Genomic DNA, 18,012 nt, shown 5'->3' with positions numbered 1-18,012 from the left:
TCGGGCCACCACTGCATCGGCGATTCAAACGGTTGTTGTGAAACCGAGAGAACCGACTGATGACGAGTGCCAACTCATCATCCCCAAGAGACTCCAGCTGCTCCTCTGTGACTGACATCAAGCACGACAAAGAGAAAGAAGCTTGTGAAGGGTTAGTCAATGAACTTGAACCACTACCTAAGACCAAAGCCATGGTTGGTGCAGAGGGATTCTTGAGCTTGGCTTGGGTTTGGTAGTCGATCTCTGTGGACTTGAGCTTGCTGAAAAGCTCGTCAACAGTGAGGGTGTCGTAGTTGGCGGACTCGATGATCGCCGACACCTTCACATCCCATACCTTTCGATCAAGGGCATAGAGAAGCTTGAGCGCCCTCTCATGATCACTATAAGGTAGGTTGGCCTTGTTCGCTTTCATTTTGTTGACGATAGTCTGAAAGCGGGAAAACATGGCATCGATGGACTCGCCATCAAGCTGAGAGAAGTTCTCGTACTCGCGCTTGTACGTCTCGTAGAGTCTGGTCTTGACCTGTGCGGTCCCCTCGTGATAGCTCTGAAGCCTCACCCAGATCTCTCGAGCTGTAGTACAATCGGAGACACGCTCGAACTCAGAAAGCGAAAGACTCGAGAAAAGCACACTGCGAGCTTTGCTATTTGCGTTGTGCCGATCCTTGTGATCCTGGGTGGTACGGGCCGCGGTAGGGAGCACAACGTAAGTAGCATCCTCGCAAATTTCCCAGACGAGCCAATCAATCCCCTGGAGATGCGCAGACATGCGGATCTTCCAATAAGGATAGTTTGACCCATCGAAGTGCGGTGGTTTGCCAGAACCACGCTCCATGTCGCCTTCGTGGATCACGGACCGATTAAGGTGGAATGATCCTTAACCGGCTCTGATACCAATTGAAGGACCGGAAACGGCGACCAGAGGGGGGGGGGGGGGGGTGAATGGGAGCCTCAAATTTCTTTCGAAATCTTCGACCACTGTCCCAATATCAATCCCCAAAAAAAGCATACACGAAAGACTTGATGACCACGACCCTAGAGAAGGGTGGATGCTCCCTCAGAACACAGCAGGTCACCACAGAGCAAACGGAACACAGATCAAAGCCCAAACGAGCAAACTCCCAAAAGAAAACAGTACTGCTCCTGCAAATATCGGACACGTCCGGTATTATATCGGACACGTCCGGTATTTTCCGGACACGTCCGGTATGATATCGGACACGTCCGGGATTTTCAGCAGCAAGCTGACCAAAAGAGAAAAATCCAAAACCCCATCAAACGGTGTCCAAAAATCATGAAATTTTAACCATAGCTCTTTAGACACCAAGGGAAGGTCTCCACAAAATTTCAGCTCAAAACTCCAAAGTGAGAAATATCGAACACGTCCGGTATGATATCGGACACGTCCGGTATGAACGAGCAGTTTCTCGGGAAAAATTAAATCAAGCCATAACTTGATCAAATCAACTCCAAATGACTTGAAATTTTGCACAAGAGTTCACAAGCGAGTAGAAAGGCAACCTCTAAAAGATCATAGCCCGAGACAAACTCTAACTCCATGAATCGAAGGAATTGAAGAAAACCCCCAAGAAATAGGTCAAGAACTAAAATTGCCCGGATCTGCGATCTCGTGAGGAATTAGTGGATTTCCTTCAGTGGAAAGCTTCTACTCATGTCACTGATCGATCCAAGGCAACAAGAACGAACCAAAACCGTCCCAAATCGAAGAAACGAGAGGGGAAACAAGAAGGGACAAAAGGAGCTCGTGAAGAACACCAAAATCACATCAAGAACACAACTAAATCATGAATCCCGGAGGACATACGGTGGTTACGGTCACCGATTCCTTCAAAACCAAGTCACAATTTGAGTTGTGGACCTCTCTCATACATGGAAGCAAACTAGAGGAAGAAACCCTAAAGGAGAAAATGAAAACTGGAGGAGGTGAGGGAGATGGGGGCTCCCTCATCCTATTTAACAGGGCTATTACACATTCCCAGTTTTGCCCCTGGATACAAATGAGTTGAACCGCTAAGCCCAAGGGCGTTGTTGTCCAACCCGGTGTAATCTTGATCCGACGGCCACCGCGCCTTCTCACCGGTAGCTTCGCCTCGACGCGAACTCCCCGATGCCGCCACGTGCCGTCCGTCCCACCTCGGAACCTCCGCCCGGGTTTTGAGGCCCAAACCCGTAAACCGTCCATCCGATGGTTTTGAGGCCTAAACCATCAAACCGTCCGCGAGTAGCGTACTCCATACGCGTCCCCCGCCATCCGACGCGTGTCACCGCCGTCCTCGACCGGCCGGCCCGCCAAGTCCTCCTGAGCCTCGCTCGACTCACGCGTCCGCCGTCTTGACCCGGTCAACACCGTCACTCCATGTCTTCTTGCACTTGTCGATGTCCCAAGTGTCAGCCACCATGGCTAGTCACCCGGCCTCTGGGTCCCTCGGTCCAAGCCTCACGTCCGTCCTTCACCGCTCCCGGTCTGTCGGCACGGCACGTCCTCCTTGACCTTCACCTCGCCGTCGACCACCACATCCGAGCTCCACACCTGCACAACACAAGCCAAAAGACATGTCGCACACATAGCTTTCGCCATGGTAGGGTTAGTCACCACTCAACCTACTTCGTGGATCACATTGACAATCACTCATCACAAAACGAACACACAAGGGTACTTGTCAACCTTGTGTTCGCAAAGGGGCATGAAGCTAGATACTAGATGCTGCATGTGTGGGAGATATGATGAATATGGAGGACATCTACTTCTTAAATGTAAAGAGGTGAGGGAAATTTGGAGGGAATTGAATTTAGAAGATGTACGCTCTGAACTGTTGACAGCTTGTTCAGCTGTGGAGATGATGGAGAAAATCTTTAAACTGCAACCGCAGCAGCAGTCTACTGTCGTGACATTGCTTTGGTTGTGGTGGAAGGAAAGAAATAGATGGAGGGAGGAAGGAAGGAGGAGAGCAGGGCGGGAGGTGGCTTACATTGTTGCAGCCCGAGCTGACAAACTGAAACGGCCGGAGCGATCAAAGCTGTTGTCGGATTCTGGTCAGAAGAAGCGCTGGATCAGTCCTGAGCATGGAGTGCTGAAAATCAATTCCGACGGCGCTTATTTCCCAACGTTTGGCACAGGAGGCTGGGGCTCTGTTATAAGGGATAATCAAGGTGCATTTTGCAGAGCTGGAGCGGGCAGTGAGGCCTTTCTCCAGAACACGTTTCATGCTGAATTACTGGGATGTGTGGAAGGTCTGAAGATGGCAGCGCAAATGGGCATGGCTCAGGTCATTCTTGAAACAGATGCATCGATGGTGAAGATGGCCTTAGAAGGCGATGAGTATCGGCTATCGTCGATGGGTGGCGTCATCACTGAAATCAAGCACCTGATGGTGATGGAATTTTCCTCTTGTGTTATTAGTATTTGCTCACGAAATTGTAATAAGTTAGCTCATGAACTAGCTTCCTTGGGTTGTAACCTGCCTGGTGGTGAGAGCACCACTTGGGACTCTGTACCTCAGCCTCTTGAGGGTTTGTTGTCCAGCGATTTGGCTGTGACGGAGGAGTAATGAAATGAGCTCTGTTTCAAAAAAAGAAGAAAGAATATCTCCCCACCCATGTACGGTCACCAAGGGCTTGCGTCACTGTCCAGAGTATTATTGATATATCTCTTTGGCACGCAGGCCACCACTGCCGGTCGGTGCAAGAGCAACCACAAAGCAACTATGTAACCAGCGAGCTTATACCAGAACAAAGTGTCCATGCCACTTGCAACTTGAGTGAAATGACAAGCATTGGAATGTCACAAGTCCAAAGCGTCGTCGGTCTTCATTGGTTGTAAATTGGCGATCCCAAGACCTACAGACCCAACCAGAGCCATCATATCCCACCTGTAATACCCAGACACCCAGTCCATAATTTGTAAATTGGCGATCCCAAGACCTCCAGTCCTCCAAGGTCAATTGGCCAAGCCACATTTTCCCATGCTACCAAACAACAGTCATCATTAACCTTCTTCCTTCCTTTCCATAAAAAGGATCTCCTAATTTTATAGATGGTCTGGAGTCTTGACCATTAGCATTTAGATCCAATGAATACAACTCAGAAGCTGAACCATCAGTTTCAGGCTTTCAGCCATTGTTGTAACACAATGTAAGCAATATTGCAAAAGGAAGCTATGAAACAAAGCTGAGGAAATACATTGTATTTATCACACCATATGCAGAGATATGAGCAACTGTTTTGAATAGTAGCCTATAAGAATGAATGATGGAACTGAAGTTACTTTTGCACTGATGGGCCTAACAATGGATGCACCTATAGACCCTACAAATAGCATTTGTTGTCAAAGGTTAGCTAAAGTATTCATGATGAATTTACAGTGACATATTCCTCTTCTTCGTGGGAAAAGAACTTGTTAGCATTTAGAAGCCAAAAGCCATGTTCCATCCTCTTGTTAGCATTTACAACGAAATTATTTTCCTGAAGTAAGGTATACTAGTATTCAGGTTCAGTTGTTCTCTGCAAAATACATGATTCTGCTAGATGAGATTTTTGGAGTAAAACAATACAATGGCGATTGGATGATCCTTCTGTGACCTCCCCAAATCATCAGTCACCAGCAAGCTTCAAAATATGTTGGTGACTTTCACCTTGCCAAGTCGCACCTTCTTCCATCTGCTCTTAAAGAGGAAAGGATGAAGGCCCAATATATGTTCAGGCATGAAATCGTGCCTCGTTAGTATGCCGACAACAGGCGCCCTCTGCATTTAATGAAATTAACAGCCAAAATGTTATCAGTGACAACTATCAGAAGTATTTGTCATTTCTAATCGGACTTATGTACTATAATATAAAGAAAATGGCATTGGTAAGAAATACAAATGCAACTGGGGTGATCCGTTCCGTTTCACAACATAGTTAATCTAAAGTAATTATTATGATTAACTAGGGGGCCCAAAGTTGTAACCAAGGAGCTAAGACTTGTCCAGACAAGTATGAAGGAAATACACATAGCAACAATAAAGTAACCAAAGCCTAAAATAATCGCTAACCTTAGAAGATTTTGGTAGAACCAAAAGATGTCTCAATCCAACTTCACGGAAAAGTATAAGAGCCTTAGCCAAAGACATAGTCTCAAGGACAGTATATGGAGATGTGTTTGTGAATGGATGCAAATCTACAAACATTTCCAGTTCTTCTGGACATAATTCAATGTCCTCAATCCTGTCATGTTTTCCTGATCCACGTTTAGCAAACTCAGCATGTGAGAAATGGTTTGAAGCATTCCGGGTAGAAGCTGTGCAACTACGTATGAAGTCCTTCTTCCTCAACAGAACAAGCAGGTGGTCTCGGAGAATTAGACCATACAATGTAGGAGTATCTGAAAATGGTGGCTCATCAACCACAGGGAAACCATTATGACCAGTTGTCTTCAAGACATGAACTATATGGCCAACCTTCTCTATGCCATTGAATGTCTGTAGAGGACCAGTTACAACATCACTGACTGTCAATTGCCTCATGTATGGTTCAGCATATCCTTCAAGATGTGGAAACCCTTTCAATCTAACAAGCAAATCGTAGACGTTTGCATTGAAAGCATCTGCCACCACCTTTGATATGAGAAGGACAAGCATTACCAAAGGAAGCATACGCAGATTATTAGTCAGTTCTAGGATGATAACACAAACGGAAACAGTCATCCTCATTGATCCTCCTAATAGAGCAGCAGAGCCAAGAACTGCAAAAAGACCATGATCTAAAGTTGACTGTGACCCAATCAACATGCCTACCAGACGGCCATAAGCTGCACCAGTTAAAATAACTGGCACAAAAAGGCCAGATGGTAAAGCAAGGCCATAGCTGAAGATACCCAAAAAATATGATGCAACAAAGAACACAAGGATGGAAGAAATGTGGAATTCATCATCAGTGCCAGCACTGTAGAGGTTTCTAATAGTGTCATCGTTTGTGTTGAAGAACAGGCTAGCCAAATCATTGTATTCATCCATTGCACATTGGAATTTCTTGAAATTACCAGAACGGCCTATTGATGGACAAGCTTCTCCAGTGTCAGTTGGACAAGGTTTGCAAGCAGCAATCCATGGCAAGCCAAAGAGACAACATGATGTACAAACAGTGACTGTTGCAGCCAGGAGCAGTTTGTAAGTTTTTCCTTTCCTGAAAATAAATAAAAGACTTTAGGCAAGATGCCACAAATACTTGAGCATTTTGACTACAAATGATTCAGTAGATGCACAATGCGATCTTTATGAGAAGCTATATGTATTGGTTTTCAAAACTGATATAATACAGCAGTAAAGGTGACATTGTTAGGTTATTGAAACTGCAATAAAATAGAGCATGTATGGTGTTCAGTTTAAACCGCACAAGTTGGGATAGTTTAAACTGAGGCAACATTGGTACATACTCGTTGATAAGGTTGTAGAGACGGAGAACCTTGTCCAGGAAAAAGTTGTACAAACTCCCCAGTATTCCTCCAAAAACCCCTAAAGTGATTACTGGAGGTAAATCAATCAAACGGTAGGTGACATAATCTGCTGTCACATCAAACATTATAAGGCCACCTTTCCCAAATAAGCCACACTTGCCACTTCGACAGAAGTCTATCAATGCCCTAAGCACAACAGCGACCATTGCTGTTGTGAAAAAGGCTCGCCATAGTAGAGCACTCCTCCACCTGCAAATAAAAGAAAATATATTTCAATGTCTGTAAGTTGTACAAAAAAGTTCGTCCATGAAAGACGCCATACCTATGAAGGGATATGCATAAGGAGCAAATCTAGTGCAACATACCCTTCTGCGGATCAATACTTGTATACTACCCGTGCTTGAACAAATTTCAATTACTATTTTCTGATTGAAAGAGGTGGCAGATGATAAGAAACATTTGCGTTAGTCGAATTTTCCACTGGGTGGAACACTCCTTATGTCACCCTTCTTGTTTCATGTAAAAGTAACTTAAAAAATCATTAACAATAGGAAAGCAGTGATGTTGAATAGGAGGCCCATTGAAGTATAGAGTCTGTTTTTATCGCTTATTTTTCTTTTGAAAAACACGGTTTGCCATCTTCTCAGACAATAGGGAATTTTTTTTTTATCAACACATCGTGTAGGTACTTAACAATGATCCAAGTCATGGATCATATGTGATTGCAGCCTTCACACTCATCTTCGCTCCGCAATAGTAATAAACAGAAGTCACATAAATACATCATGAAACACATTTTCAAAGAATTTACCATGAAGATACTGTTTCAAGCGCGAAAAGGACTCCACCAACCGGCGCCCGGAAAGCAGCAGCAATACCAGCAGCAGAACCACAAGTAACAAGGTCCCTCCGATCCCTATCATTCTTGAAGTACCTGAGCCACCTACATGTCATATGATATTTACGTGACCCGCCTTGCCCAAGTATTGATGCAATGCATGCGCCTGTGTGTACCAATGGCCCAGCTTTTCCCACATGCAGTGATGATGATACTGCCGCAATGCATCCCACAACCTGCTCAAAACCAGCACATATCAAAATATTAATTCAGACATTTAACATAAGAGGATGGATACACTATGTTACCAAGTACCAAAAACAAGTTGAACTGGAAACCTTTTTTTTTTTTTGTGTGTGTGTGGTGGTGGTGGGGGTGGGTGGGGGGGGGGGGGGGGGCGCAAACTAAGACCCAATCTAGGCAAACTTAAAATAGGATGCATTCTCAGTGCTCCTCACCATTTGCCATCAAAATAGAGTTACTAGATCATAGTAATCTAATTAGGAGCAAAGGTATATGTGTACACCTTTGTACAGTTTATCACTTCTCTCCATGGCAGATAAGAGATTATGTAGCCAGAAATGTTCTATAAGATCAATCATACTTTTCATCAATATGGTTAAAGGAGTCAAGCAGATTAAAGGAATGTTCATGTTCCAAATACACCTTACTTAAATGCAGCAGAAGTGTTCTAGAATTAAGCTATCATATCAGAACTTCACTATTTTCCTCAGAAACTATCATAAACTATAGTAATGAACGCTGGGCACAGTGTGACTTTACAATTTTTTTACAAAAAATGCACCAGATATGAACTTAGTCATATCAGTCAGAGTGGCTCCAAGTTGAATAATCAAAAGATTTAGAGAACAAACAGATATGGATGCCCTCGCAGAGTGTGGTATTCCAGCTCTTCTATGAATGACTCAATAATCAATACTATGCCATAGTTTCCTAACACGTCCAGAACCACTGAAGCAATCATTCTCATGGTTCACAGCTTCAACTTATGTAAACAATCTCTAAAATGATCTTGAATTTCACTTGAACTCAATGAAAGTTCAAGAAAACACATAACTACAGCTGAACCTGAAAACTGTCGTGCAAGCAGGCTACAAATATCTCTGCCACAGTGCTACTCTCAAATGACAGACCAAAAAATTGGATCAACCAGTTCATTAATTCATATTATGCACAGAGCCAGGTGTCATGCTCATACATCGTGTCACACCAAAATATCAATGCCACTTTGAACTTTGGTAGATATGAAAGAGACAGGAACTAGTACCTTGACTATCATAGTTTTGAGTGAGAATATGTTGGGGGCGTCAACACCGTTCAAGTAGGCCTTCACCTCCGGGATTCCCGATCCGGCAGCCGCAGGCGCCACATACACCGTCATCACCGCGGCTAACATCGTGAGCGCAAAGTTGGACGCCAGGAACACCGCAAACGCCGACCCATGTCTGATCAAATTAGCTTGTGAATCAGCATCGGAAGCTCGTACCCTCGCCCGAATCCCAATCGACTGAATGCTAGGAACCTCTCAGCTATTGGCGCCTATTACCTGCCGTCCAACATGAGGTTGGAGGTGACGACGAACTTGGCGCCGGCGACATTCTCGACGCCGAGGTTGGCGACGAAGCCGGCGGCCGCCGAGAGGGCCCCTACGAGGAAGCAGAGGGCCCACTTGAGCGCCACGTAGCGCAGGATGTGGCCCCGCCCCCGCGCCCTCCAGTCCTGCTTGAACACGTCGTTCTCCATCAGCCTGCACGGGGCGCGGGCGCGCAGCACAAGCATGTCGCATCGGTCAACTGGGTCAAGCAAGTCCAAGCGAGCGAGCGATTCGCGGCGGATTGGGGGCGGGCCTACTCGTAGTCGAGGCTCTCGATGGGGCAGACGTCGGCGCCGACGAGCGCGACCTGGGAGGTGGTGTTGGAGTGCGTGTGGCTGCCGTGGAGGAACCGCCGCCGGCGCCGGCGCTGCTCCTCGTCGCCGCCGCCGTCCTCGAGCGCCGGGTCCAGGAGGAAGGACGAGCCGGAGGAGACCAGCAACGGGGCCTCGATGTCAGCCTCCGGATCCGCCTCGCCGCCGCCGCCGCCCACGCCGAAGCCGTCCTCCTTGGGGTCCCTCGGCGCCATCGCCTTGGCCACTCCGCTGCTCCTGCGCGCCGCCGCTGCCGCCACTCACAGCACACCCGAGGAACTGACTGACACGAGCAGATGGGAAGTGGTGCTCGATGGGTTTTAGTAACCACAGAGCAGAAAGGACAGACTCCCGGTCCCGGCACAGAGCGATTGTTATCGATGTGAGACTGCCTGTGGGGTCGGGAATAGGTGGCCCCCACGTGAACGTGATGGTGGCAGACAACGCGTCCGTGGGGCACCGGCTTCGGAAACGGTTGGGCCGCGTCACCGACCCTCCGATGGCAACACGGCCGCAGCACCGCACGAGCCGAGGAGCGGGACAAGATCTTGCGGTGGCGTTAGCGTTACCGTCCGAAAGCTGTGTGCGCCCCGTCGTGCTTCTGGATCAGATTCCTCTGGCCATGGAATTTGTGGTCGACCCTTGTGTCTCATTCGGTTTCATTCGTTGATTACCTGATATATATTACGGAGATCGTTACTACTACTACTACTCCGTACTCCCCATCGTTACTACTACTACTACTCCGTACTCCCCATCTTCAAGTGCCTTTGTCTCTGCTCTGCATATGTTGGGTGAAAACGTTTTTTTTTTGGAAGCAACTAGATCTAGTGGATTAATTAGTCACGGTCTTTTGGCATTAGTGCCATACTGTCACTATCAGGTGAGGGATTCAGGGCACAAATTGGCCATACCAGAACATCATGTGGCAGGTTTGGAGTGTACTAATTCTCAACCTACGCTTTTGTCAAAAAGGCGCCACTTTTAGAACTTTAAAAGTAGAAGGCCACAAGGCCACAACACACGGTTGACGCAAATCTTTTCTCCCCGTCTTCTCCTGAATTCACATTGCAGCGTGTTTGGTGTCTCATACAGCACAGAGGCTCCATCAAAGCACTCGAAAGCAAAACGTGGGCTCATAATTACACTAATGCAACAGAAGATATATAGGTCATGTTCACTTCGCTAAAAAAACAAACCAAAACATTGTTATGACTGATTTGTTGTGAGAGAAAAATACTGTTCCAACTGAAAAAATAAGTTAAAAAAGACGGATTATAAGATAAACGAACAGGGCCATAGCCTATCTTAACTGTCATATATCGTCAAGAACTCAAGATCCTACCATGACAAATTTATTGACAGACAGGTCATGGGTGGTCTGTTCATCTGCGAGCATTAAGGGGATGTTTGACTCTCGGGATTAAACTCTAGTTTCTGTCACATCATATGTTTAAATTTCAATTAAAAGGGCTAGACATGAGCTAATTATAAAACTAATTACATAAGTTGTGTCGGGGTTATAACCTCGGGTGTCTCAAGGCACCGATTAATTATCAGGTCGAGCGGCCCACGACACATTAGCCAGCAAAGGCCCGAATGACCGAGGCCCAGCTAAGCCGAGCAGAACAGGACTGGCGCCAAAGCTAGGGTCGGTCGCGACCCCTCCTTCTGCCTTAGCCACACAACGCGCAAGAGACTCACGACCTCTCCGCCGTTCCGACCCCTGGGAGAAATGGAGGTCAAGCACAGCCAAACGTGCCCGCTCTGACAAGAGTAGGTACGCTGCACTGACCCCGCAAGGACCGAGAGGATAGCGGTCACCTCGGTCCGGTCAGACGCCACCCCTGCGCCATGTAGCTCAGACAAAGACAACACCGCCCAAAGCGATGACGGCCGGTACTGTGCCCACCGGCCAGATACGGCCCGACGAGACGCAAGTACGATTCTACCCACTACAGGATGTGATCCACGGCGAAGGCCTTGACTTAGAAGCCACCCAGACCGACGGGAGCCGCAACACCAATGATCGGAAACGTGACACTCAGCTCCTCAAGCCAACAGGGCGACCGACAATCCGGGGGCGGCTACCAACTCTTGTACGACGCCCTAGGAAATTAGGAGGCGATGACGAAGACCACTGCGGAGACCACATCGCACAGGACGTCTGGCGAGCCACCACCATGCCTACAGTGCCGGCACGGCCGGCATAGTAGCACCACGTGACACCATACCGCGACGTGGCCACAGGACAGTGATGACAACCACGCCCAGACGTGCACCATAAGACGACATAGCTTGCAAGCCAAGTTAGCTAAGTCCTCCCTCAGGCTCATGACCCTTTGGTCAGGAGAACCTTCTTCTTTGTACATGCCCTGACCCCGAACTCTATATAAGGGCAGCTAGGGCACCCATCTTGAAAATCCGACTCTCATTTACTCATTCTTCTACCATAGAAGGGCTCCTGAAGCTTTCCTTCGGGCAGTCTGTCTCCTAACTCTAGCTCTCCTACCTCTTCCACCATTCTTGCACCGCCCCATTGTAAGAACTTCAGAGCATTTAATCGAGGAACACACACTCGATCATCTCTGAGACTGGACATAGGGCTGTGGCCCGAACCGGTATAAATCCTCGTGTCTTTTGGATGCTACCATCATCTTCCTTTCAGGCTCAAAGGGCTACAAGAAGTAAGTAGGCAATACATCATGGAAGAGGAAATAATGTTGTCCGTGAGGTATCCTTGGTGATCAAGTTGGACAAGGTCTAGTGTAAGAAATGTTGCTTTAGTTATATTGTCATTTCATATGCATGGCAAAGCCAAGGAAAGTTTTGTGCTTTGGTAGCCACGTCTGAGTGAGACTGAGTTTAATTTCCATGTGTAGCCAGCAATGTTTGTGTTTTGATGTTTGTTGATTGAGTATAGAAATTAGTTCTCTGTTACCTCCTTGTTGTCCAATGTATTGTTCTGCTGCTTGTCTTATAACATGACCTTGAGCTACAAGGTCCAAGCTTGGCTTAGCTTCTTGTATGCTATTGTACCATTAATTTCTATGTCTTGTTCCACATATTAATGGCTCTGTTACCATAATTGATGTTGGCAGTCAGAGAAATCGATTATAGTTTTAAATTTTTGTTTCATCTCTAGTCCCTCCATCTATATAGATGGCTTTAGGTGTGTTTCCCAATGTAACAACACTATGCTTTGTAATATCCTTGGCATACATCTCTGATCTGATACCTAGCTAGTCATCCCCTTCTTTAGTTGTTATAGAGTGAGCAACAACACTAGTTAGTTATATTAACGACATATCTATGTTTTCCTAGTGGATAAAGATAGAATAATATCCACATTGTTTGTTGTTGTAAGTTGATATTTGTATTTCTTTTCCACAATATGAATAGCTTGCTCATTTCTCTTGTCTTGAGTATTATAACCTTTTTCCCTATGTTTTAACCCTTTTATTGAACAATGTTTTCATTTTTATATTTTGGATTAGATTAAATGTGGTAGAACCGCCGAAACAACGCACTTACGGAGGCGCTTGTCTTCCACTAGACACTAAGCACCCCGAGAGCGAGCTACATTAGGCGGATTCCGTCGAGCACAACCCAAGGGAGAGCCTGAATAATCCATATTTTCCCCTCAGGATCCAATAATGAGAACGAGTTTATATTACTTAGTCCATTTCATACATCCAGAGTTCTTAGAAATACATTATTATAGGACCAAATTCAGAGTGCGGAAATTAAACAGCGGAATGAAAAGAAACATCTATCGATAATATACAAGGATCTGTCTGTGCCCACTAGAAGAATCCTTCACACAAGGACTACTCCTCAAGCTGCACCTGCAATAGGGGTAAATAAACCCTAAGTACACAATGTACTTGTAAGACTTATTCGACTAGTGGGAATAATTTTTCGACTCCAAGGGGTATGATAAGCTTTATGGTGTGTTGGGTTCCTTTTTGCAGGAAGTAATACTAATAGTGCATTCTTATGTATGTTTATTATTAGCAGTCATGATTATTTCATTATCTAGCCATTCTATGTAAGCACCTATTCTACTTTCAAGCAGGAGTTGAGCAAACAGTTCCACGTCGCCATCTTTCATCTTTTAGTTCTTACTACGGTGCTAGATTGTAGATAAGCCGTACCGGATCGCTCGGCGATTTGTGAATCAATGTGCCCAGCTGGGTATCTCGAAACACACACCCCGCTTGTACCCTAGACACAAGCAGGACCAACCCATCACTCTCCTGTCACGAGATCCAGGTCCTCGTCCAAACTTGGACTCTAAGCCCCCGCTCCTAAGCCCCGGACTCACTGCGGTGCTTAGACCTCCACCATCCCCGCCTCCAATCAGTCGGTTCGGAAAGAGCCAAAACCCACGACAAGACAGCAACAAGCCTTCTTTGCGCCCATACACAAGTATGTGCTCGGAATAATAAGTCTATGACTTGCCTAGAACCAATACAACGGACGGTCCTTAACCGACACAGACAGGAAAAAAGTGTAACTAAGCTATACCCCATTGGCCACAAGATACAACCTCTTACACCCACCAATATCTAAATCATATCCCTGCCCGGTCTTCATTTTTCCTTTCTACCATTTTTGTCATGAGTGATAATAATAATCACCTGTTTTGAGTAACGACAGGTTACTCACTGTCGATGTTTTGGAACCGGGGGTCCCTCAACCAACGAGTGAGTTTGTGCTGCGTGCCCCTAATTCCGGATGGTGATGCAAAGAGACACAAGGTTTATACTGGTTCAGGCAATCGAGGCCCTACGTCCAGTCTGAGAGATTGATCTTGTATTCCTTGCACCGGAGTGCTCGTAGTAGGGGGTTACAAGCTAGGTGAGAGAGGGGGCTAGCCCCAGGTCTTGGTGAGGGTGGTGCAGGCTGCTTGAGGCGTTGTTCTCAAGCAGCGTAGTGGAAGTGTCAAATTCTATCGGTGTGTTCGTCTCTCCTCGGTCCCCCTAGAAATGGCCCCAGTGCCTCCCTTTTATACTCTAAGGGAGACCTGGGACCGTACATAGATTGCTACATAGCGCTTCTGTAAACGGGGTGGCGTGTTCGAGCCCTGTAGCCGGCCACTGTCGTGGTATGGTCGATGGAGTGGCCCTGTCCTTGTCGTGCAGAAGTGACGCGCCGGTCATACTCGATCTTGTGCGTCGTGGGGCTCCAGTACAGCTTGATGCAGGACATGGCGGGCGACGTGCTGGTCACCGTGTAATGACGTCGTAGGGAGCAGCGGCCCTGCAGACGCCGAGACCGAGCCATCATGGGGGGCTCGGCGGACGTGGATCTTCAGGCTGCCGAGCCCCTGAAGCAAACTGCCGAGGCCTTGGGGGAGTTATTGGACCTGGGTACTGATTCCGAGGCCACAGTAGCCCAGACGTGGCTCCCCATGCTGCGCTGTCCTTGGAGCAGGAGTTGGCAGCTCAGTGAGGCATGGGTGTCAGCCATGTGCATAATGGTTAGCACAGTGGCGGGTAAACCCTGCCCAGTCCGGGCGACGTGCGGGTCATCGTGTGATGACGTCGTGGGGAGCTGTGGCTCCGCAGGTGCCGAGGCCAAACCATCGCAGGGGGCCCCGGCGGACGTGGGTCCTCAGGCTGCCGAGCCCCTGAAGCAAACTGCCGAGGCCTTGGAGGGAATTATTGGTCCTGGGTACTGATTCCGAGGCCACAGTAGCCCAGACGTGGCTCCCCATGCTGCGTTGTCCTTGGAGTAGGAGTTGGCAGCTTAGTGAGGCATGGGCGTCAGCCATGTGCATAGTGGTTAGCACAGTGGCGGGTAACCCCTGCCCCGTCCTGCTTCCTGTCCTGTCGGCCACTCTGCTATACTATGCCGAGCGTGCGGCCGATGTCAGGGGCAGCAGTTGGCTAAGTTAATGCGACACGACGTTTTGTCAGAGGGACGGGAGAAGGAAGAGGCAGCGGAGTGCTGCCGAGCCCGCCTCGCGCGAGACGGAGGGTCAGTGGCCCGGCCGAGGCCTTCGGCGGGGAGTCGCTCGAGGTCAGTGGTGAGGGGGCCTCGGGCGAGTCGGAGAACCAGTCGAGGCCAGCGGTGTGGGGGGCCTCGGGCGAGTCGGAGAACCAGTCGAGGCCAGCTGTGTTTTAGCTGGTTCCGATCTTTACGAAGTCTAAGTAGTCGTTTTTTAGGTCTTACTTAGGGTGCCCCTTCTCACGGCATCCGACAGTAGCCCCCGAGCCTTGGGGGGAGTGAAGGTACTCCCCCTGAGGTTCTGACGAGGTTTGGCTCTCGATAGTTCCTGTTGGGATGGTGTTTGTACTCGAGGCTTTGGTGGGTGCGCGCGAGCGCACCCGCCGGGTGTAGCCCCCGGGGCCCTGGAGGAGTGATTTCACTTCTTCAGGGGCTTTTTTCTCCTTCGAGTGAGGGGTGTTTGCTGGGCCCATGGGTGCGAGTTCGGATCGCAGGGCCTTGACGATGCTGCGAAAAAAACCCCTCAGCCTCCGCCTGGAGCGAGAGGGCTGTCAAGGGTTCCCCCGGCTTTTTGTACGACCCCCGTACTTCTTTTTCGCTCAGAAGGAGGGGTGGAAGATGCCGCGCTACCCTCGGTGGGTGCGAGCGTCGGCATTTCCGGTGAGCTGTTATCGGGTAAGTCCGAGTGGAGGCCCATACCCCGTTCGCTGGGGGTCGGCTAGCGGTCCGGGGACGCGCTCCAAGAGTACCGGTGGGTCTCTCTAGTGGGTGCCGAGGCCGTTCGATGGGCCTCGGTGGCTCGGTGCCTCCCTACGGTGGGATCCCATTCGGAGACATCCCTGCCGGTCTCGGACACGACACGGGGTGCGCCCGTACAGGCTCGCGCGTAGTCATCCCTGACTCTTTTGCCCTGGGGCAGCTGTCGAAACCCCCGGGGGGTCCAGCCTTCAGACCCCTGGACCGTAACGGGCTTGGGTCGCTTTTGTCTTTATCTTGGGCGTAGGAAGAGCCCCTGAGCCTTCGCACGGGGCGTGAGGGTGGTCAGGGGTCCTCCCGACTGTTTTGTCCGTCCCCGCACGTCCTTTTCGCTCGGACGGGGGGCTGTTTGCCGAGCCCACTCGTGTGCGAGCTTGAGCCGCTGGGTCTCGGCAAGGTTGCAGGAGGAGCCCCCGAGTCTCTCGCGCGGAGCGAGAGAGCGATCAGAGGTCCCCCTGGCTTTTTGGTTCGCCCCTCGCGCGTGAGGGTCTGTCTGCCGAGCCCCCCTCGGGTGCGAGCCTAGGTCACGGGGTCTCGGCGTTTTTAGCAGAGGGAGCTCCCTAGCCTCTGCACGGAGCAAGAGGGCCGTTAGGAGCTCTTCTGGCTTTTTAAACGACCCTCGCGCTTCCTTTTCGCTCGGAAGGAGGGTTTGTTTTGCCGAGCCCCCTCGGGTGCGAGCCTAAGTCGCTGGGTCTCGGCAATGTTTTTTGCAGGGAGAGTCCCTTAGCCTCTGCGCAGAGCAAGAGGGCCGTCAGGGATTCTCCTGACTTTTTACTCGACCCTCGCGCTTCCTTTTCGCTCGGAAGGAGGGGTGGAATGTGCCACGCTACCCTCGGTGGGCGCGAGCGATGGCAGTCCCGGTGAGCTGTTATCGGGTAAGTCCGAGTGGAGGCCCGTACCCCGTTCGCTGGGGGTCGGCTAGCGGTCCGGAGACGCGCTCCAAGAGTGCCAGAGGGTTTCTCTAGTGGGTGCCGAGGCCGTTCGCTGGGCCTCGGTGGCTCGGTGCCTCCCTACGGTGGGATCCCATTCGAAGACATCCCTACCGGTCTCGGACACGACACAGGGCGTCCCAAGCGTTTCGCTTGCTTGGGCCACGACCTCGTATAGGCTCGCCCGTAGTCGCCCCTGACTCTGTTGCCCTGGGGCGGCTGTTGAAACCCCTAAGGGCCCAGCCTTCGAACCCCTGGACCGTAGCGGGCTCGGTGCCCAGTTCCTTTGCCTGAAAGGAATGGGGGGGGGGGGGTTATTTCTCTCCCTATGGCTAACAACGGCAGGCGCGCCTTTTGAGGCGACTTTTTCGGGGCGGTGAAACGGCGCCTGCTGCTGCTGCGGTTGGACGTGACGTGGTGTCCGCCGACGGGACGTATCTGCACGCACGATTTAATGAGGAGGGAGTGGGCGCGTGGGCGGTAAAACCGGATCTGGGTAACCGTGCCGGATCTTTTGGGGGAAACTTCCCCGATTTCGTCGCCCGGTGGTTTCGCCCTGTCCCTGCATAAATACGCGCAGAACCTCGCCCTTCCCCTTCTTACCTTTTCCGCACTCGCCTTTGCTGCCTCCGTGCCGTTGCTGAGAGCATAGAGCGCCGGGGAGGAGAAGGAGAAGGGCGAGAGACTGAAAGAGAGAGGGAGAGAGATTACCGCCGTAGCAGCGTCCTCCGCCGCGCAATGGCTGGTGGTCCCGTCCTCCTCCCGGCGGATCCCTGGGAGCGGTCCGACGTCACCGAGGAGAAGCTACAGTCACTCGTGGTGGCCGGTCTTCTTCGCCGGATCACCGACCCTGATGAGCCGGAGTGGATTGCTCCGGGGAACGAGTCGGAGCCGAGGCCGCGCGACGGCTACGTGGTGAGCTTCGTCGTCTTCCACGAGCGAGGCCTCGGGTCGCCGGTGGACAACTTCATGCGGGCGCTCCCGCACTACTACGGTGTGGAGCTCCATAATTTCAGCCCCAACTCCATCGCACAGGCGGCCATCTTCGTCGCCGTCTGTGAGGGGTACTTGGGGATCGCTCCCCACTGGGAGTTGTGGCTCCACTTGTTCCGAGCGACGTTCACCACCAAGCCGGGGGAACGAGGGGGGCTCGG

General features: G+C 49.9%; 1 protein-coding gene and 1 long non-coding RNA gene across 3 annotated transcripts in view; both read right to left on the bottom strand.

Moving 5' to 3' along the window:
* Window positions 1-1,848: 1,848 nt before the first annotated feature.
* Window positions 1,849-9,728, bottom strand: LOC136492592 (putative chloride channel-like protein CLC-g). The gene is made up of 7 exons (XM_066488569.1): window positions 9,165-9,728; window positions 8,860-9,060; window positions 8,581-8,758; window positions 7,266-7,528; window positions 6,434-6,703; window positions 5,055-6,183; window positions 1,849-4,763 (listed from the first exon to the last, which is right to left on the bottom strand). The coding sequence occupies exons 1-7, from the start codon at window positions 9,431-9,433 to the stop codon at window positions 4,629-4,631; spliced, it is 2,445 nt and encodes an 814-aa protein (XP_066344666.1). The 5' UTR covers window positions 9,434-9,728; the 3' UTR covers window positions 1,849-4,628.
* A 3,238-nt stretch (window positions 9,729-12,966) lies between these two features.
* Window positions 12,967-18,012, bottom strand: part of LOC136491165 (uncharacterized) — a 40,511-nt gene continuing 35,465 nt past the window's right edge. For both annotated transcript variants that reach the window (XR_010767962.1, XR_010767963.1), the window contains exon 5: window positions 12,967-13,066. This is a non-coding gene — a long non-coding RNA (uncharacterized lncRNA). The remainder of the gene's footprint in view (window positions 13,067-18,012) is intronic.

The sequence above is a fragment of the Miscanthus floridulus genome, chromosome 11, assembly GCF_019320115.1.
Source record: "Miscanthus floridulus cultivar M001 chromosome 11, ASM1932011v1, whole genome shotgun sequence".
Taxonomy (NCBI): Eukaryota; Viridiplantae; Streptophyta; class Magnoliopsida; order Poales; family Poaceae; genus Miscanthus; species Miscanthus floridulus.
Note: the sequence above shows the minus strand (reverse complement) of the source record. Positions and strands in the feature narration are given on the sequence as shown.